Source organism: Protopterus annectens, chromosome 2.part0 (assembly GCF_019279795.1).
Source record: "Protopterus annectens isolate FY-2018-M chromosome 2.part0, PAN1.0, whole genome shotgun sequence".
Lineage (NCBI taxonomy): Eukaryota > Metazoa > Chordata > Ceratodontiformes > Protopteridae > Protopterus > Protopterus annectens.
The window spans coordinates 865,982,031-866,005,433 of record NC_056728.1 but is presented as its reverse complement, the minus strand read 5'-3'; the positions used below and the strand labels follow the sequence as shown (position 1 = coordinate 866,005,433).

The window sequence follows — 23,403 nt, the reverse complement described above, 5'->3', positions numbered from 1 at the left end:
CAGACACTGAGGGCTCATGTGGGCCAGAATAATTTTTTTCTATGATGAAAAGTAGTTCACATGGAGACGTTTCAGTTTCTTTGTTGACCTCAGATGTAAGAGAGTTTGAAAACTGCTTCACAGAAGATGCATCAGCCAAAGGTGGCTGTAATAGCAATCAAGATAGAATAGCAGGCAGATACACCTTAACAAATACATGCACACTTCCTCCCCAGACAGACTAGAAACGTAAGGGATTCTTGGACTGTAGCTTCCTTAGGGAAAATATGCTTCAAGTCACAACACACTGAAAGTATACTCCATTTAGAATAGTAATATTTTCTTGTAGCATGTTTTCTGGCTTCAGTTAAGATCTGAAAGACCTCCACGGAAAGGCTTTCTAGTGTGGGATTAGGGTTTTGTTTTCCAGGTGTTTTAGGTTTGGGTGTACCAGAGTCCCCAGGTGCAAGATCAAAAGATTGCACTGGAAGGGCCACTGGACTTCTGAAGCTCAATTCTTTGAGAAAGGTGAACCAGACCTCTGTTGGTTACAGTAAGGCAACCAGGATCAGGCTAATTTTGCCTTGTACTCCCCTTCTTCAGCACTCAGGGAATTGAAGGTAGAGTGGAGAAGAGTACACAAAAGGCCATTTCTTCAGGAAATAGATAATTCTCTACTTCTAGGTCTACCTTGTAGAGATACCTTCATCAAAAGTTTAGAACTGAGTGAGTTATCAGGAACACAAAGAGATCTATCGCTGGAGTGTTCCAGATTATTGTCACTATACAGAAGACTTCTGGATACCACTACCATTCAATGGGTCTAGGAGTGGACCTGCTCAGATGGTCTGGCAACACATTCCAAGCTACATGATACAAATGATACAAAACTGGATGCTTTGTCTTGACTCCAGGTCCCAGATCACTATTACTGATAATCTGCACATTGAGTAAGAGAGGGTGAACAGTCAAGCTTTACCATTTTTTCAGGATTGAGAAGTGTAGCAAAATAGATTTCTTTCCAGAGGAGTAAATTGAACTGAAGTGCTTTTCTTGTGTAATTATTTAAAAAGTTCCTGTGATGGAGACACCATTGCTTTCACAGAAGCAAATTTAGTAGATGTTCCTTTGATGTTCTCAGACAACGGGTTATATACTTAGCCATCGCCAGCGTGCCCGGGGACGGTCCCCACCCCTCCATGCATGCCAACTGATTATCATGCCTGAGTTCAATAGCCTACTGCTGTCATAAGTAAAATCATGGCTATGTTTAATCACACGCTTGCTGATCATGAGGACCATCAGCTGAATCTTTGGGAAATGCTGTTAATGGGTAGCATCTGGGAACATATCCTGGCCTAGTCAACAATATCTCATTGATGCTGGAATATGTGGATGTGGCAGTTTATTAAGCAATAGTGATGCCTCCAAATGTTTCCCTAGCATCATCTTGGTGATGCCTCTAACTGTCAAATATTGCCTGTTCATATTTACATTAATAATTCCAAAACTTAGCTACCTGCAAGCTACTGAAAGATGTCATCTTAAAGCTCACATAATAGGGAACACAGCTGCATTAATGTGAGACATCTAGCAAGTGCAGCTAAAGAGATATTGACTATTGGTCATTTACTGTATTCATATTGTAATAATTTTCTCATTTCTCTAAATATCTCAAAAGTCAAGCAACACAGATAGAACTACTTAGCCTCATGTGAAAGGTCACAGCTGAATTAACAAAATGCTGCGGACAGTCTGTGTGTAGCTTGATCATTTATTGAGACATTGTTAAGTTGTTTACAAAACCTTACAAAAGTAATATTTACTGGATTTACCATGACTTATTAAATCTAATGAATATGACCACTGTAAAGATTAACTGTGCTGAACGGTTTGCCATTTACACGTCAGAAATACAGATGGTTCTAAAGATATAAATATTTGTTTGAGCTGTGAGGGTACAGCTTTCTTAATGCAACCATTGGATATTGGAGTTCAACTGGAATACCCAGGTAGGCAGAGGTACTGACCTTCAATCCATACCCTTCCACGAAAGGACTATCTTTGTCATTAGGAAGAGTATATTTGCAAATGCTACTTAAGATTCTGTAGCAACATCAAGAGAAATGACAACAGATCTGCAACTGTTTTTTTGTACATTTACTTAAATTTTACTTCAGCTTGGAAAAAACTGTCAGGTTTCCTGGCTGCCAGTGGTTGAGAGTCAGGCTCAAGTGAGGAACTCTGAAAAGCATTCCTGAAGTCCTGAATAAAAGGATGTTTAGCAGTGAGGATGGAGGCTTATAGTCTTAACAAATCAAGGTAGAATCCAGGTAGTATTAATGACAGACAGGTCTCTGACTCCCCCATTTGAAAGGTTTCTGCTTTAAAGTTCCCCTGGAAGATACATCCTCCCAAGGTAAACCAGAGATGAAGACTCATCATCACCAGTCTCAAAACTACGCTGTTAGTGGATGTGGGCAACTTCAGCTGTGTTCTTATCTTTGGTCACACCCTAATCAGAGAAGAGCTCCATGGATGGTTCTCTCATTCTGTTTCATGGGAAATGTCTGCCATAGAAGCAGATGGATTACAAGGCAGCAGTGTGGAGAATTAATTCTCTGCCATACCACATTATAATTTTTAGCAATATATTTCTTTGTAGTCAAAACCTGAAGGGACAGATGCAGGCACTGTTGGTATTAATGCTGCAGGTTTCTGATTCTTCGAATCAGTCTCCAGAGCTGTGGATGAGGATAAAGCAGTCCACACAGCCTATCTGGACCTCGCCAAGCCTTTGACACCATCCCCCACTCTGGAATCATAGATAAACGTACTAAGCTGGGCATAAATCCCTACGTCACTGTATGGGTTGCCAACTGGCTTACTGACAGAACCCAGACTGTAAAAATGGCCGACTCCAAATCCAGCTCCAGACAAGTGACAAGTGGAGTACCTCAGGGTTCAGTCCTGGGACCACTCTTGTTTGGCATCTACTTCTCTGAAGTACAGGCCAACACTAAGGGAGTCTGGCTAACAAAGTTCGCAGATGATTGCAAACTGGAAGCCATTACTGAATCCCCAAATGATGTGGATATTCTACAAAAAGGCCTTACAGAAACAGATGTCTGGTGCCAGAGCCATGGGCTCAAGCTTAATGCCAAGAAATGTATAGTTATCTCCTTTGGAAAAAAATATGTACCCATGAATTACCACATAGGTGGCAGGACACTAAACATTGAAAGTGTGATGACAGACTTAGGGACACAGGTGGACAGTGGTCTCACTTTCGATAACCACATCACCACAACAGTCAGGAAATCCTTCTATGTGGCACACCTCATCACTAAGGGCTTTTCATCTAGAAAAAAGGAGGTCATTGTCCCACTGTACTCATCCCTCATTAGACCCATTACAGAGTATAATGCCTCGTTTGGTATGTACCTCACAAGACATCTACAACAGCTGGAAAGCCCACAGAAATACCCCACTAAAAGAATCACAGGCCTAAAGCAGATGCCATATGCTGACCGTCTAAAAAAACTCCAGCTATATTCTGTGGCATATCGTCTACTCATAGGCGATCTCTGCCTAACATACAAGACCATGTCAAACCCTGAGCTGTTGGACATGCTCCACTTAAAGAAATCCCAATCCCTCAAAGTCATACACTCCAGGGATCTAAACCTTGTCATCATAATGAACAAAACATGCTGGAGGGATAGGCTCCTGACCCAGAGACTCCCCATACTCTGGAATAGACTGCCCATACATGTCAAGTAGAGCGCCTCATTGGCCCTCTTCAAAAGGAACCTTGATGATTGGATGGGAGTAGGAAAATCACCCCGGGGATCATGTCAGTCACCCTGCTAGACAGGGGTCCAGAGAAGTAAATATTGTGGGAAAAAATATCCAGGGAATTGTTATGGCTAGGCTTGCATAGGCCCTAGGGCCGATAGCCTAGTACCAACCTATGAACCTATGAACCTATGTTTGGGAAGCTTGATTTGTTCACACTTTCTGTCCACAAAAAAGAAATGAGTCTCTTCCACAGAACTTGTACGCTCAAGTACAAAAATATCTTGAATATCAGAATGGGTATACAATCTTCTCAATGGGTGAGGGACTCACCATACAGATGCCGACATATGGAAGCCAGTGGATAGTTGTAATACAGCATTACGAGGCCTGAAAAGACTCCAGTGTCCTTGTTTTTTTTCCTTTGAAGAGGCAGCAGCAGTACATAGGCTATACAGATGTCCCAGCTGATCGCTTATAGATATGTGCCTCTGTAGAACTGACAACCTCAAATATTTGTATAACTGACAAAATTACAATGATCTCATGCTCTCCACAAATACAAGTTTCACAATGTCCTACCCATCTATTTAACTTGCTTAGATTTCTGATCTTCATCTGCTTGAAATGCCTCATCCTAACATTAAGTGATGGCTGCCATTTTTTTTCTCTCAAAGCTAAGAGTTTTTTTTGTTTTAACTATAAAAATGTGTTTGGGGGTTGTGCTCTTTGCAAGGCAGGTTTTGAATGCACACAGCTTGCAGTCAGACACTTTGCTGCCTAGCCTGAGGAATTCTGGTTTATTTATTTATTTTTTTTTTTGAGAAGATGCCTTGAAATACTTTTTTAATGGGTCTTAACTTTGAGAGGGGCACTTTTTAATGATTAATTTGCTTTTTTTGTCCTCTATTTCGAACAGGAGGGGTACCAAGTGAGGGCATTACCAAGGGTACCAACTGACCTCGATACAGCTCTGCAAAGACACAAAGCAGAAAAGCCACAGAAGGTGAAAGTGCTTCTGTGGAATCTGCCAGGTACAAGCACATTTTTGACAGTCTAACCCAATTATGAAATCAGCCTTGGAAAGTTCTCTAGGTCACAGACCTATTGAATCATTTGTGATATAATGTTGTTGTTGCTGTGTCTTTCGGCTTTTCCCGGTTAGGGGTCGCCACAGCGGAACTCCGGTCCGCTAATGACTGGCAGTAAATTTTTACATGCCGACTTGCTGGGCCTGACGAACAACCTTCAACGAAGGAACGCCCATTCACGCATGTCGCCACACAGAAGACACTCTGAGAATCGAATGGAGCAATGTCTTAATGCAAACCAGAAAAAGTAAAAGTACAAATGTAAAATCCCATACATGGTACTTTTCACACCTTTGGAGGTAATCAAGGACAGTACTGCTGGACAGCCTTCTGAATGCTCTATGTAACCAAAAAAAAACAATATAAAGCGGATGTTTCTCATCTTTTAATCTAACAGCTTACTGATGCAAAGAAATGTCCAGCCCTATATATAAATGAATGATACTGCAACATTGGTCTGCACAGTGAATATCTTACGATTCTGATTTACTTACTACTTGAATGTCAGACAAGGAGCAACCATCTGGATGTGCATACACATATAAGGTCATGTGTGGCAGTAGTCATGTTTGTTAAATTTTCTCCATTTTAGTTATAAAGCCTGAGAACCAATGTATGCACTACATGCCAGTACTAACTAATGGTTACGGCAAAACTAAGTGTTCATATGCAGACATATATACAAGTTATAACACTTGGCTGTGAGTAACAATTCTGAGATTGCATTTCTACTATGGCAGAATATTAAAATAGTAGTAATAATGTGTACTGTGGCTGCAGTGATAATGTTAAGTTATTCAATAGCATTTAACCTGAAAAACACACATTTCTTCAGGTAACCTACTGTCAATGCACAAATAAACAAATCTTAGAAAATCACGACTAGAACTAGCTTGCTAGGTTTAATAATTGATAATTGATAATAGGCTCAGGGAAAAGTACACAGGGGAATTACAAACTAAATTTGGGAGGGGGTGTTCAGGTGACAGAATATTTTTGTGTTTTATGACCTTGAAAGTGTTGTTCTTTTGAATTGCGACTTCCCATAGTTTTAAATGTTCCAAGCATGAGTAATCCTACATTAGTAAAATCTGCAAACAATTTATGTATACAAACATAATTTTTATCTTATTATTTATTTGACATTTGAATACAAATTACATGTGACACGTATGTGTGTATGTGTATCTATATATACAAATGTACAATCATATATAGACACATACACGCACACACACACACACACACACACACACACACACACACACACACACACACACACACACACACACACACGTCTCTGTTGAAATATCAAACTGCCATAACACTGAACAGCAAAATATTGAAACACAGAATATGGAACTGGCCTTTCACCAAAGTGCTACTAGTTCTTGGGACAAGGTGTTTGCCTTTTTTGTTTAATAAAAGGTAAATCTGTCGTGGAACTCTGTAACCTCTTTATTTTACATACGTGTTTGCCTTTTACCAAGTGTGGAGGGGTTTCAGAGTTGATATGTACAATAAGCTGATGGTATGCGAGACACAGACACCCATGTTAGGGGTGCGGGGGGGGGTCTTGCTGTTTTCTGTTTTACTGGTATTTTGGTGAAAAGCCAGTTCAATATTTTGTGTTTTGATATCCCACTGTCCAATGTTATATCAGTGAAATATTTCAATACAGACCTGATATACAATAATGTATATGATAGATACAATTTCAAATCATTGCCAAAGCATAATGCCCTAAGGAAAATGTTGGTTACTTTGAGAGAGTGTGTGTACGCATACATTTCATGCATTTAGGGGGATCATAAGTCTGCTCCTCTACATTCCAGCATATTTTTTTTAATAAGAGGCAACCCAAAGTACTTTTTTGACATCTAGGGGAGTATCGAGGTTTTTTTTCCCTGAGGTCTGAAGGGAAGCTACTGCCAGTGAGTTTGAGAACTTCTGATCTATTACACAATCTCAGTCATCTATATGGTAGATATAACCTCACTCATCTCTCTTTCTTGGTGTAAGCCACATTAGCCCACCACTTTTGGATTACAGCAGATATCTTTCAAAATTTTATTGCAATGCAGTAGGTTTTAGGACTTCATGTTGTCATCCACTTCAAAACTGGTCTGCATGTCTTCTCTATATGCTATCTATAACATCAACTATAAATATAAGAAGCATTGATCTGGAATTTTTTTGTCAAGGAAACATTGTTTAATCACATACTAGCTCATGCTAGCCAGTCATAACTCATCTAGCTGGTTTACTATTCATTTTTTGAAATTTCTTATTTTGGGATTTGTTCATAATATCCAGCTTATTGAAAACATTGGTGCCATTGTATTAGCAATTTCATATGCTGCATTTTAATATGCAAAATAAAGTTTTCTAACTTGTACTGGTTTATAATTAATATCACTAATGGCTTTCTTTCATGTTAGTACAAACCATTCTGCTAATCCACATGTGACTGGAAGTTGGAGAGCAGATATAAAATGTTCATTTTGCTTTGTGAAGATTTTGAATTCTTCATAATTAAAAAGTGACCCATTATCGGTGCAAATCTCTTCAGTTAAGCCATTTTTGCTGTACTGTTTGTAACACTGCAGTAATCACCTCTGATACAGCAGAGCTATACAAATAATCTCTAGCTATGTGGAGCATTTATCAACAACAGTTAATAGCATGTGCTCATGAGTGTCTTGTAAAGTCAAAACAAATATGCTTTCCTCAAAGGGATACAAGAATGTCTTCAATTCGTGGTAATGGGCATTGTAAAATATGCAAAATAGGGTTTATTGTAACTTTAAACTCTCTAGAAAATGTGCACATCCATTCCTCTTTATTATGGACAATGGACATGGTTCACTCTCATTTCTACTTTAAATAACATTCCAGCACTTTCCATTTTTACAACTTCATCTCTGCTTCTGTCTAAGGATATATGGCACTGTACTAGGTTGACAAAATTCTGGACTTTGCATTTTGATGTAGCAAAGTATTTGACTTTATGACCTTCCGAACATGCATTTTTACTTATTAACATGTAATTCCTTGATAAGACACCAGTTTAGCTCCCCTTTCCAGCATTCCACTTAGTACCAAGCCTTCCCTACTCAGAACATGTAAGTCAATAATCTATGTTTTATTGTTATACATCACTGTAATCTTCATTTTACCTTTAATGGACACTTTCTCAATTGTACACATGTTAAATTGCACTACTGTTTCTATGAGTGGCAGATTTTGGAACATCATTTTAAATAAGTAACATAATTTTGGAACCACACTGCTGCTGCAGCTTGCTCCCTTCTTAACTTTAGCCCTGCTACCTCTGGAATGAGCATTATGGTTTTACAAAAATCTTCATAGGTTCACAGCTTCATGGGTCTACACTAAGCTAACAACTACTAGAGCCCTTATAAGCCTTGCCATGCAAATCAAATGTGACGCACAAATTTGAGTTATATAGGTGGTGATTTACTGAATGCTTCTGCCCATCAGAAACATAGGAGCCAGACCAAGGGTGAATTTTGATTAAACAACCAAAAGGAACAGGACTAGAAAACAGAGCTCAACAGTGGACTACAGCGATGCACAAAAGAAAAAAAAAGCTGGCTCTCATTCCCCAAAAATGGATTAGTCTTAAAATCACATAGAGCTTTCGGGAAAATCCTTCTTCATTGTATAAAACCAACTCACACACAGCCATCTTTCTTTTATAATCACATGAACAAGTCAACCAATCACTAAGCTAATTAAGTTTAAAGTATATACACCAAAAACAATACTGTAAATACGCATACACATAAAGAACATACTATATATGAACATGTGCCTAAAAATAAATAATTCTAAAACATTTTAATATATTCAAATATATTTGTTGATGATACTATAAGAAATACATTTAAAAAAATGTAAATAAATTTCTAGATCTTTTGGACGTGGTAATGCAACTTTTTCATTTTGGTGGTTTTTGTTTGATATGGCCAGTGACTCTTTTCCTACTTTACCCCACATTTTCCGTGAAGCGGGTTTGGAACTTTCACAGAATAATGAATCTGTTAATATTCCTGCTGGGTCAAGAACTGTGACTAGTAATGGAGAAGAGATGGGTCGTTTACATAATGTTGGTTCGAATGAACAACTTTCTAATAGACAAGTTAATGTTTTTAAAAAATGGGAAGAATCAAGGTTGCGTGCTGCCGCTATTCCCTGGAGAACATCGTTTTTTGCTGGATTATTTGAAATTTATTGCTGCTATTTTCATTGTGCTTTTCCACTATTTTACTTGCTGTGGAATTAAAAGGTTATTTATTTGGAACTGAAGTCATTGATCTTTTGGACGTGGTAATACAAATTTCTAGATTTATCTGCCTTAGCTTAATTAATACTTGCTAGTCCATTCATTCCCAGAGATTTATCAGCCTGAAGTCTCTCTTTCCATTTATATTCAGCTACCCACACCTTATTAATAATATCACCTCCTCTGTTACTCAGAGTAATCTTCTGAACCACTCTAAATTAAATTCCTGCTTTGCACCATTCTCATTAACATGTTTAGCTAGAGAATTTGTAAGAACACCCTTCCGTATATCAGAAAGATGCTCGGAAATACATTCTTTCAGTTTTATATTAGATTTACCCATATAAAATGAGGGACAGGCCATACAGAGAACTTGATAAACCACATTACTGGTGCTACATGTGGCAAAACATTTAAATTTATATTTTTCCTGAGAGACAGGGTGAATAAATTCAATACTACTCAATACATATTAAAAAAAAAACAGTTGTAACATGGTAATGTTTCTAATTTCCTACAAAAAAATTCCTTATTTTCTTGGTGCATTTCTTTACAACAAAACTTTTGCTTAAGGTTTTATAATTTCCTACAAGCAAAATGAAGTTTGTCACCTACGAACTTAGTTAATTGGGGTAGTGCTTGCAAAATCCTGTTACTTTGAATTATTTTCGTGTTACTTTGAATTATTTTAACAATCTCTTACATTCTAATATTGTATTTACTGACATAGCAAACCAGATCATTTCGATTTACTATCGTATTCATGGACGTAGATGACCTTGGCTCACAATTAACAAAATATGGTAATGTCTGCCCTTCACATTCCAAAAGAGCTATATCATACTGCCTGCTTTCAAACTCATCTTCCATTTCCTGTATCGGTTGTTTACAAGTCCCTGTATCAATTGTCAACCTACTAATCCTTAGGAACTGACTTTTAACATTCCCTCTATAGACATGTTTAGGGTGTATACTCCATCTGTGTAAAAATCTATTAGCCTGTACACCCTTTTTTAAACAAACAATTAGAGAGTTTGTGTCCTTGTTTTTTGTTTTCACTATCGAATAAACTAATACTAGTTGATGAAAATGTTAACTTAAATTTCAAAAAATCAATAGTACTCTCCAAAATTGTACATATTCCAACAAACTGGGGACATCTCCCTTCTATATCATAAAGCTGTCATCAAGAAAATGCTCTGTACATGCTTAAGGAACAAAGGAAGACAGATCTTTAGGAAAGGTCAGGAGCAAATTACATAGAAGTAAATGGAAACTGTGAGAGCAATATATGCATAATAATGTTCAGGAGGAGGAGTGAGGTTTAAGGGAAGGCAGGAATTCAATAATTGTTTGTGATGTTGGATTGATGATAGTAGCAAAGAAAATAGATGTATTTAAATAGAAAAATGTTAATTTTTTTTTGTTTTTGCTGTTAATGTATGCTTGCCTATGTCTTAAGTGATAATTTAATAAAGGTGTTTCAAAAAAGATTTTATTTTAAGCAGCTAAGACTGATAATAAGAAGCGATAGTTAATACAGCAATCTAGGGGCAAAAATAACGGTCTGGTATTAAACTATGATGGAGACTTATGTTCTCATTGTATAGCACTGAATTACAGTGCAAGCCAGTAATAATGTGTCCACACCCACATGAAAGCCAGGAACAGAGAACAGAATCAAGGTTCAGCCTTGGATGCATGGCGGGCATAATGCAACCTGCACTGACAGCAGTGTTAGTTCAACTCCAGTTACAGCTGGCTGTGGTGCAGAGGGAGAACAACACAAATTGCATTCCCTGGCTCCATATACAGAGGTCAATCTGCAATGCAAGACTTCATTAACAGCACAGTTAAGGGGATACATCTGCAATCAGATACTACCTTACATAACAATGCTTTTAAATTCAGAGACATTGTGTTGATACACAGCAGTGATGGGGGGGGGGGGTATAGTGACAGAGGCAAATCTCTGCTCCACATGAAAAACCTTACCTCCCATTGTCCTTGTGTCATTTATTTGTTCTTCCGTTAACTACCCGTTTCTGCAGGAATAGACTATCTGCAATTCCTGTAGCTGGAATGTGTTTATTGAAAGTAAAAGAACTAGACAAAGCAAATACTTTGTTGTGTAACAGTCACCACAAAGTTAGCAAACAGTGGCATTAAAGCATGGTCTACCCATATGCACAGTACAGGCACAACAATGCATATAAATATCATGTTTTTTTTAAAACTATTCGGAAATAAATCTCTGTTAATAAGCTAGTGGAATTGTTCTGCATTTGATGCAACTGTTACGTGCAAAATAGATAAAAAAGTTTCATGAGTACTGTACCTAGATATGTGAAATTGCTTATGCTTTCACGGAGGTTGTTACTCATAAATATACAAGAATATGTGTCATTATAGCTTGGGATCACCCTTATAAAACTAGTCATGAGGTACAGATCTTCTGGGTCTCTTTTAAAGGACGTCTTTGCTTGAGCACTTAGGTTTTGAGTCCCACTGTTCCACAGTACCTCAGCTTTTGGAAATCCATTGGAATGACAGAAGAGCTCCAGTTGTTGCTTCCCATTTACGGATCCAATCATTGTGACATGTTTCTCTATATTTCTGTAAGAGGCTGAAGAAAAAAAAAAATGTTACCACTAAGTTAAAAAACATGACTTTAAAATAATAATACTGATGAACAATGTAGGAAGGTATTATTATTAAGTTCTTGTGGTTAACTTACTATGTGGTAAGCAAATAAAATCATGTACAGTATAACAGGTTTTACAAAATCATAGAAATCTGCAATTCTTAGTAAGCTTCTCTGCATCCCACAGCCTGTTCTTTATGTGCACAGCACTGGGTAGCCTGGCCCCTGGCACTCCTTATGCACACAGCACTGGGAAGCGTGGCCCCTGGCACTTCTTATGTACACAGCACTGGATTGCCTGGCCCTGGCCTCTGGCACTCCTTATGTACATACACACTGGGTAGCCTGGCCCCAGGCACTCCTTATGTACACAGCACTGGTGGCCCTGGCCTCTGGCACTCCTTATGTACATACACACTAGGTAGCCTGGCCCCAGGCACTCATTATGTACACAGCACTGGGCAGGGTAGGCAAGGGCACTCCTTATGTACACAGCACTGGGTAGCCTGGCCGCTGGTATGCCTTATGTACACAGCACTGGGTAGCCTGACCCCAGGCACTCCTTATGTACACAGCACTGGGTAGCCTGGACCCTGGCATTCCTTATGTACACAGCACTGGGTAGCCTGGCCCCTGGCACTCCTTATGTACACAGCACTGGGCAGGGTAGCCAAGGGCACTCCTTATGTACACAGCACTGGGCAGGGTAGCCAAGGACACTCCTTATGTACACAGCACTGGGCAGGGTAGTGAAGGGCACTCCTTATATGCACAGCACTGGTTAGTCTGGCCCCCGGTATGCCTAATGTACACAGCACTGGGTAGCCTGGTCCCTGACACTCCTTATGTACACAACACTGGGTAGCCTGGCCCCTGGTACTCATTATGTACACATTACTGGGTAGCCTGGCCCCTAGTACTCCTTATGTACACAGCACTGGGCAGGGTAGCCAAGGCCACTCCTTATGTACACAGCTCTGGGCAGGGTACCCAAGGACACTTCTTATGTACACAGCACTGGGCAGGGTAGCCAAGGACATTCATTATGTACACAACACTGGATACCTTGGCCCCTAGCACTCCTTATGTTCACAGCACAGGGTAGCCTGGCCCCAGGCACTCCTTAGTACACAGCACTGGGTAGCCTGGCATCTGGTACTTTTTATGTATACAGCAGTAGGTACCCGGCCCCTGGAATGACTTATGTACCCAGCACTGGGTAAGCTAGGCTCTGGTACTCCTTATGTACACAGGACTGGGTAGCCTGGCCCCTGGCACTCCTTATGTATACAGTACTGGGTAGCCTGGTCCCTGGTACTCCTTATGTATACACCACTGGGCAGGCTAACCCCTGGTACTCCTTATGTATACAGCACTGGGCAGGGTAGCCAAGGGCACTCCTTATGTACACAGCACTGGACAGGGTAGCCAAGGGCACTGCTTATGTACACAGCACTGGGCAGGGTAGCCAAGGGCATTTCTTATGTACACAGCACTGGATAGCCTGGCCCCTGGTACGCCTTATGTACACAGCACTGGGTAGCCTGGTCCCTGACACTCCTTATGTACACAGCACTGGGTAGCCTGGCCCCTAGTACTCCTTATGTACACAGCACTGGGCAGGGTAGCCAAGAGCACTCCTTATGTACACAGCTCTAGGCAGGGTACCCGAGGGCACTCCTTATGTACACAGCACTGGGCAGGGTAGCCAAGGGCACTCATTATGCACACAGCACTGGGTAGCCTGACCCCTGGCACTCCTTAGTACACAGCACTAGATAGCCTGGAATCTGATACTTCTTATGTATACAGCAGTAGGTACCCGGCCCCTGGAATGACTTATGTACCCAGCACTGGGTAAGCTAGGCACTGGTACTCCTTATGTACACAGGACTGGGTAGCCTGGCCCCTGGCACTCCTTATGTATACAGTACTGGGTAGCCTGGCCCCTGGTACTCCTTATGTATACACCACTGGGCAGGCTAGCCCCTGGTACTCCTTGGGTACATAGCACTGTGTAGCCTGGCCCCTGGCACTTCTTATGTACACAGCAATGCACTGGGTAGCCTGGCCCCTGGTATTCCTTTTGTATAATAGCACTGAGTACCTGGCCCCTGGCACTCCTTGTGTACACAGCACTGGGTAGCCTGGCCCCTGACACTCTTTATGTACACAGAACTGGGTAGGCTAGGCCCTGGTACTCCTTATGTACACAGCACTGTGTAGCCTGGCCCCTGGCACTCCTTATGTACACAGTACTGGAAAGTCTGGCCCTGGTACTTCTTAAGTACACACCACTGGGCAGGCTAGCCCCTGGTACTCCTTATGTACACAGCACTGGGTAGCCTGTCCCCTGGCACTCCTTATGTACACAGTACTGGAAAATCTGGTACCTGGTACTCCTTAAGTACACACCACTGGGCAGGCTAGGCCCTGGTACTAATTATTTACACAGCAATGGGTAGCCTGGCCCCTGGCAATCCTTATGTACACAGTAGTGGGTAGCCTGGCTGCTGGTACTCCTTATGTACACACCAGTGGGCAGGCTAGCCCCTGGCATTCCTTATGTACACAGCACTGGGTAGCATGGCCCCTGATACTCCTTATGTACACACCAGTGGGCAGGTTAGCCCTTGGCACTCCTTATGTACACAGCACTGGGTAGCATGGCCCCTGACACCCCTTATGTACACACGACTGGGTAGACTAGCCCCAGGCACTCCTTATGTACACAGAACTGGGTAGCCTAGACCCTGACACTCCTTATGTACACAGCAATGGGTAGGCTAGGCCCTGGTACTCCTTATGTACACAGCACTGGGTAGCCTTGCCCCTGGCACTCCTTATGTACACAGTAGTGAGTAGCCTGGCCCCTAGTACTCCTTATGTACACACCACTGGGCACGCTAGCCCCTGGCACTCCTTTGGCCCTGCCACAACTTTGAAAGAGAAGAGGTGTGTTGTTCAGTTACCTGTGCTCATGCCTGTGGTGTGAAAGGTATGTACCTTAGGTTACACCAGCAAAACACCCACTGAGGCTTCCTAACCAGTAACAGTAAGAAGAGGAACAATGCATCTAAGGATTTTTAAGTGGGAGACAAGCGAAGTCTACATGGCAAAGTCTACCATACTGTACAAAAGGGGTTATTATTTAATAGGTGAGAGGCCACAACTGACAGGAAAGACTTACACTACGGAAAAACTATGAATTACTAATTGCTCTGTGATTTGATACCAAATGGAAATAAAACAACATAAACATATTAATTTAATGAGAGAATCATGAACTGAAGAAGCAGATAGAGAAACTGGGTGTTTGAAGGTAATGGACTCAAGGTTCAGTCTGTTATCTGCCACACAATGTAAACAAAGCTATAACAGACATGCAGCTAAAACTTTGCTATCACAGTTAACAAAATGTAATCTGCGGGTTTGCCTTACTGAAAATTTACTAAAATCAGTGGTACACTGCTTACACAGCCCATTGCTTGACTTAAAAACAGAGGGCTGCTAGTAATGATATTTTTGAAATTAGCACAGTAGAATGGGTTCTTCATTCTTAAGTAGTGGACATGCTACCACATATAAAAACATCCGTTAAGACTTTTATGTATGTCTTTTCCACTATGTAAATCAGCATTCAAACACTCATTTATTCATTCAATATACACAGATTGATTGCTACAAAATACACTATTTTGAGATGATTCTGGTCATATGATACAGCAATATGTAAATGCAGTTCATGAGTGGCAATCAGATATCCTAATCCCTGGGGCCACACCAGAGAAATCTGCTGAATTTAGAGAACACATAAGAAGACTGAAAGATGTAACTCTGCATCTTAACAATGATTTTTTTATGAAAAAAATAGGCACATGAAGTAGTTGCACATGGTTTATTTCTTGTAAAAATGAAACGTAAAAAACGATACATTATGAATCTCTTTAATTTACCTTATGAAATGGGAGATGAAGAGATGAGTACAGTTAAAATCAATGCCTTTTGGAGGATTTACTCCCTAATCACACAGATGTGGTACTCTCCCCTCACTCTCCCAAATTTATTATAAGCTATCTCTGTGACCACACCGCAGTGGGACAAAAGGCTAAATAGTGACAAGATGAGATCAAATGAGACCATGGCTATGATTAGTTGAGGGGGTTTGTAAGATATGACATGGGGGGGGGGGGTTTCTCCTACATACACTTACAAAAACATATTTAGGATTAATTAATTATTTTAATAAGTTCTTGCCAAATCTACAACCATTTCTCCTTTTTGTGATTTGCTATAAAAAGATATATACACTGACATTACAAAAAAAAAAAGAAACACAGAATGTAAAATCCAACCATTGAAAACTTTGCTCCATTACGGTGACGTGCTTGTCCATTTTTCAGGTGATGGGGAATTGATTCTCTCCTATGCAAAGCCATAGCTACCTGACCCAGCACTTTGCCATTTCCCCCTAAATGGTGCCCACTCAACCCAAAGAAGATGAGGACTGAGGACCAATAAAAGAAAAGATACAATCTCTGGGCCTGAGGACAAAAAAAGTTCCTCTGCTCCTTTGAACTATAACAATCAACATTAGCTACCTCCTTGCTAGAGTTACAGAGCCAGGAGCCAGGCAACCACTAAAACAAACACACACACACACACACACACACACACGCACACACACACACACACACACACACACACACACACACACACACACACACACACACACACTACAATAACTATGACATTTTATGTGGTTCTAGTGCAGACATATCCCATTTTGTCAAAACACTGCATGATACCACACATGATAATTACAACAGAATCAGACAACAAATGGAAGAATGTCTTAAACAAAGGTTTTGATTCTAAGATTCTAGTGAAGAACAGAATAAAACATATGCTACCTTCATGAAGGGAATGCAGGGAAGGGTTACTTGTTCACATATCTCTGGGCATTCAAGGGTTCAAAAAGATCAAAACATTCAACTTTGTGACAACATCTACTTGTTATTCGGTACAGAATGCCATGAAATGACCAGGCATATTCTTTTGACAGATATGTTATTAGGCACCTATTACCTAGTTGCAACACAGTTTCATTTTGAGGACACAGAATATAGTAGATTTTATTAATTCTCCTCATTAGATCACAAAGGTTACTTTTTGTGTAATAGGTACTGCGTTTGCCCCAATGTTTTTCCAGATTTACAACACAGTATTAACCATGAGAGGCATGGATTTGTGCTGTACACCTGCAATGCAACAAATGTGGTTTATGGCACTTTTGTGACTGCTCTAATCTCAGGTGGTACACAAGTCAAACTAGTTAATCTTTTGAATTCAGGATACAAGAGAATTTTTGCTATGTTGACAAAGGAATGTCTTCAATGCTCTAGCTATATACGATGATCAGTATCATTATGGGTTCTTTAATGCGTGTGAGATTCCAGTATTTTGTACAAAAAGGAGTAAAGAGTTGTTGAAATAATTCTAAAAGTTACAAAAGCCAGGTTAATTTTGAAATGTAATAAATTATCTCCACATCAACTTTACCAGGATCTTTCATGGAAATAGTTGATCTGAAATGTATAATTAATTTCCTAGTTTTATCTGGTTTTACTTATGTATACTATTTTATTTACTTTTAAGAGGCAATTTTTTGTCTTTTATTTTGTGGCTTTCTTTAATTGCTAATGAAATCTTGGTGTGGCAATAACTGCAATGAGGTTTATACTTTTAAATGCTGTACGCGCTTCAGGTTATTTTAATACCTGTATAAAGAAGTTACCGCTGAGATGCCAAGGACTTAACGTTTGTATTTTCCACCAATGCCATTGAGATGCTTTATATTTTGCTGTCACATTCTGAAAGGATGATTTGTAGTGACTCGGCCAATATTTAAGCAACGCTACTCCAGAAAGTGCAGTTGTGTAAGTAAACTTACCATAACAGTAGACGCTCAAATGATCATTGCTGCAGTCACCATAGCTAGGTGGGTTATATCCTACATAGGATATAACAGTCAGCCAACTTCCACAGTTTCATGGCACTTTCCATGTAGTCAAACCATCCGTTTTAGCTGAGTTGTCTAAAAAGACAGGTTTGGGCACCAAGCTCTTCAGCGCTTTCATGCCAACAGACAGAGGGAGGTCGAGCCCTGAACTACAACAAACAAAAAAAAATAAGTGTTCACACCTTGGCATAAACAACACATCAAAAAACAAGGAAGGATGGAGGAGGAGAGCAGTTACTGCAGCAGTGATCATTCAAACATCTACTTTTATGTTACGTTTCCTTACACAACTGTACCATGTTCGATACATTGATCACTGCTGCCATAGACTTAGCTGTATGGGTAGATTACACTAGCTTACCACATTTGGGAGGTGGAAGCAGAAGGGTCCTGTGAACGATGGTCCCAGCAAAGCTTAATCTAGACTTATAGAATAAATCATGTGCATTGTAAAAGTATGTAGAGAGGACCAAGTAACAGCTTATAGAATACTTCTATAATCCAACTCTTTCTAAAAAGCCATAGATGAAGCTAATACCCGGGTAGAGTGGGCCTTGACCCTGCCTGGAACAGGTTCATTGGGATGAGTAGAACAAAAGGTAATAGCCTTATAAAATCATTTGAAAATAGTCTGCTTTGACACAGGTTATATCTGAAAGATTTAGTTATGTCAAGATACTACCCAAGTTGTCTGTGGACATCAAAGGTATGGAATATCTTTCTTCCTCATTTTTAGGTTAAGAAAATAAAACAGGGAGATTGATATTTTGGCTTAAAGTAAACTCAGGTACCACTTTAGAAATAAAAGAAGGATTAGTTTTCAAAACCCTGCCTCTGTGAAAAATGAGATAGGGTTGATTCACCATAACAACTTGCAACTCAGATGCCCTTTATGCCCAGGTCAGAGCAATCAGACAAACTGTTTTCCATGTTAAGAACCTCAAGTCAACCGGATTAGCTGGTTCAAACAGATCAAGTGTTACCTTCTTTAACACAAAATTAAGATCCCAAGGAGGGGCACTGTTTTTGTTTTGGAGGACTCTTATGCAAAACCCCTTTCAAAAACATTTTGACATGATAATACATTGAAAGAGGGGTATCCATGAACAGTCATAGGTTCATAGGTTCAGAGGCTGGTACTAGGCTATCGGCCCTAGGGCCTATACAAGCCTAGCCATAACAATTCCCCCGGCTATTTCTTCCCCACACTATTTAATTTCCTGGACCCCTGTCTAGCAGGGCGACTGATGTGATCCCCGGGGTTAATTTCCTTTCTCCCATCCAATTATCAAGGTTTCTTTTGAAGAGGGCCAAAGAGGCGCTCTGCTTGACATGTATGGGCAGTCTATTCCAGAATCTGGGGAGTCTCTGGGTCAGGAACCTATCCCTCCAGCATGTTTTGTTTATTGTGATGACAAGGTTTAGATCCCTGGAGTGTGTGGCTCTGAGGGATTGGGATTTCTTTAAGTGTAGCATGTCCAACAGCTCTGGGTTTGACATGGCCTTGTATGTTAAGCAGAGATCGCCTCTGAGTAGACGATATGTGACAGAGTATAGATGGAGGTTTTTAAGGCAGTCAGCATATGGCATCTGCTTTAGGCCTGTGATTCTTTTAGTGAGGTATTTCTGTGGCCTTTCTAGTTGTTGCAGATGTCTTGAGAGGTACATACCAAATGGGGTGTTGTAGTCTATAATGGGTCTAATGAGGGATGAGTACAGTGGGACAATGACCTCCTTTTTTCTTGATGAAAAACCCTTAGTGATGAGGTGTGCCACATAGAAGGATTTCCTGACTGTTGTGGTGATGTGGTTATTGAAGGTGAGACCACTGTCTATCTGTGTCCCTAAGTCTTTTATCACACTTTCAGTGTTTAGTGTACTGCCACCTATGTGGTAATTCATGGGTACATGTTTTTTCCCAAAGGGGATAACTATACATTTCTTGGCATTGAGCTTGAGCCCATGGCTCTGACACCAAGTATCTGTTTCTGTAAGGCCCTTTTGTAGAGTATCCACATCATTTGGAGATTCAATAATGGCTCCCAGTCTGCAGTCATCTGTGAACTTTGTTAGCCAGAGTCCATTAGTGTTGGCCTGTACTTCAGAGAAGTAGATGCCAAACAAGAGAGGTCCCAGGACTGAACCCTGAGGTACTCCACTTGTCACTTGCCTGGAGATGGATTTGGAGTCAGCTACTTTTACAGTGTGGGTTCTGTCAGTAAGCCAGTTGGCAACTCATCGAGTGACATATGGATTAATGCCCAGCTTAGTAAGTTTATCTATGATTCCAGAGTGGGGGATGGTGTCAAAGGCCTTGGCGAGGTCCAGATATGCTGTGTGGACTGCCTTACCCTCATCCACGGCTCTGGAGATTGATTCAAAGACGTCAATCAGGTTCAGGAGACAAGATCGGCCCTTCAAAAACCCAAACCGGGTGGGGTCCAGTATTTTAAGGTTGCCAATGTCTTTGTTTATAATTTCTATGATAATACGTACCATGGCCTTGCAGATCAGGCTCATCAGACTGATGGGGCTGTAGTTCCAGGGATCCAAGGTGGATCCCCCCTTGTAGAGTGGGATAACTGTAGCTGTGCACCATTCAGTGGGCACAAAGCCTGAGGTGATGGTATGATTAAACATGACACTTAGGTGAGGTGCCAGTTCATGTAGTACACAGCCGGGATGTCATCTGGTCCCATGGATGCTGTATTCTTAGCTTTGGAGAGTGCGTTTTTTACCTGTGTGGCCATTATTACTGGAATTTGGCAATCTTCTGGTATTGAAATGGGCCATTTAGGGGGTGAGAGGGGGGTGAAGCAGGCACTGAATCGATCTGCCAGGATATTGGCAATATCCTTGGGATCAGTATATTTAATGCCATTCTGTTGTAGCTCAGAGCAGATCTGAGCATTGCAATTTAGATTCTTGACATAGTTATAGAATGCCTTGTGGTTGTCTTTGGAATCTTTGGCAATTTTATTTTCATAACTAGCTTTGGAGGATTTTATGAGGGATCTCAGCTTCTTACTGAGGCTGGTAAGGGAGTTTTTTGCATCCTGGGATTTTCCTCTTTTCTGCAACAGTTTCTTCCTTTTGTTGTAAAGTTTGTTTATGGCAGGGGACCACCAGATTGGCTTCCTTTTTTTGGAGGAGAGCATATTGGTTCTATTTGGGATGGCACAATTCATGCATGAGTGGATGTGTTCGTATAGTGCCTTAGTGTAGGACTCAGCAGTCAAACTTTCAGTTCCCATCTGCATGGGTGTCATGAAGTTTGTAACGTCTGACTTCAGTAGCATGAAGTTGGCTTTGGAGAGGTTTTTTATGGAGGTTTCCTTACTGGGGGGTGGGGTGGGAATGTGGATGTTAAGGTTGATTAGCTTATGGTCTGACCTGACCAACGAGGGGGTGACCATATGTGTAGAGCATCGATTTCTCATGCTGGTAATGACCAGGTCTAGGATATTGAAGCCCCTGGTGGGACTATGGATTAGCTGATCCAGTGCATTGGAATTTATGAATTCCAAGAACCGCTGGGCAAAGGTGTTGGTACACGAGTAGTTTTCCCAGTTAATGGCAGGGTAGTTGAAATCACCCAGTATTAGGGTGTTTGGCTGTATATTAATATTTTCCAGTATGTTTAAAAAGGTGTAGTGAGAATCTTGGGGCAAGGTGGGAGATCTGTAGCAAGCTACAATTTGGATTGCAGTCTTACCTAGTGTTAGTTGCACCTGGAGAATTTCAGATGCATTGTGTTGAGCAACTAACTTGGTGGTGTGAATATCCTTGGTGAATATGGACACTCCTCCACCTTTAGTGTTTCGATCCTGGTTTGGTGGCCGAAAAGTGTGGTAAGAGTTGTAGCCTGGTATTGCAGGGGTGCTCTCTGGAGCCTTGAACCAGGTCTCAGTTACTGCACAAATATCAATGTTCTCCATTTTTAGGAGTGCCTCAAGAGAGTGCATTTTGAGGTTTAGACTTCTAGCATTGAGTAGCATTACCTTCATATTTTGCATGCTTGTACCTTGTCAGATGAATAAAAAAGGTGATAGGATAGTCACTCACACAAATTTTGTAAAACCAGAGAACAACTACCTCTGAATGGGTGCTAGTTATGTTGGTGGTACCAACTAGAAAACTTTTTTCCTTTTGCTAACACAGTATTTCCTACCAGCAGGCTTTCCTGTCTCCATTAGTACCTGTAACATGTCATCAGTAAACTGGTGCCTAAAAGGAGTTAAGATCCTACTGTCCAGGCAGTCAAATGAAGTTGATTGGTGTCCAGGTGTATCAAACACCCCTGAGCTTGTGTGAGTAGATCCAGTCTAGGAGGAAGATTGTAGTAAATGCCCCTGGCCAGAAGGTAGTCACCACAATGATCTTGGAGGATGCCTTCTGAATCTTCAGAAGTACCCTGGATATCAGTGGAAAGGGTGGAAAATCATACAGGAACATTCCTGCCCAAGGAAAAGAAAAGGCATATGTCCTCCAAGACTGTTTGCATGGAGTTCTGGAAAAGAATCTTGCAAGCTGACTGTTCAGAAGGAAGGCAAATAGGTTTACTTGAAGGACTCCCCACAGATGGATCAAATCTTGGAAAAAACCCTGATCTAGTTTCAATTCATGAGGGTCTGCCCTCATCCTGCTCAACTTGTCGGCCACACAGTTTTGCTCTGACAGAATGTAGGATGTCTGTACAGTGTGAATGTACTGTGAAGCTATATCCAAAGCTAACATGGCTAGTCTTCAAAGGGGTAAGACCTAGTTCTCCCTTGCATGTTGATGTAACATGATTGCGGTATTGTCCGTGACAACTTGAAGAGGTCCAAGGACCAAAGATGATTTAGAGTTGTGTGGCTTGATCTGTGCAAGCATCTCTTTTATATTTATGTGCTTGTGTCTGTCTTTAATGTCCTACACCCCCTGTATTTTTCTCCCTGCAGAGACTGTTCCCCAAGCAAAGTCTGAGGTGTCTGTGGTGACTGACTACTTTGGAACAAGGAGGAAGAAGGGGAAACACAGATTTTAGGATACTTGCTGTCTCCACCAAGTGATTCCTCTTCTGACAAACCACAGCACTGGGACCAAGGAAATTTCAAATACCACTGTATCTTTCTCACCCACACCCCTTGCAAAGGTAACCACCATGAAAAACCTCTCCAAAGCTGACTTTGTGCTCCTAAAAACAGAGGTGGCTAACTTCACGGCACCCATGTCAATGGAAAATAGATGCATGACTGCCAAATCATACACCAATGCACTGTACAAACATGTACATAAATGCAGGAAATTAGACATACCCAACAGAACCATGATGCTCTCCTCCAAAAAAAGGAAACCAATCTGGTGGTCCCCTGCCATTAAAAAACTCTACAACAGAAGGAAGAAAAAGTTGAGATCCCTCATCAAAACTTCTAAAGCCAGCTGTGAAGGCAGAATTGTGTCAGACACTAAAAACAATCACAAAGCCTTCTATAGTTATATCAAAAATCTTCATGGCAACACCCGGTTAGCTCTGAGCTACTGCACAATGGTAGCTCCTATACTGAGCCAACAGATA

General features: G+C 40.8%; 1 protein-coding gene across 2 annotated transcripts in view; it reads right to left on the bottom strand.

Moving 5' to 3' along the window:
- Positions 1-23,403, bottom strand: part of LOC122793267 (programmed cell death 1 ligand 1-like) — a 176,555-nt gene that overhangs the window by 47,614 nt on the left and 105,538 nt on the right. The window contains exon 4 of one of the 2 annotated variants that reach the window (XM_044061129.1): positions 11,516-11,803. The exons of the other annotated variant lie outside the window; for it this stretch is intronic. Coding sequence (XP_043917064.1) covers positions 11,516-11,803 — 288 coding nt within the window. The remainder of the gene's footprint in view (positions 1-11,515; positions 11,804-23,403) is intronic. 2 annotated transcript variants of the gene reach the window in all.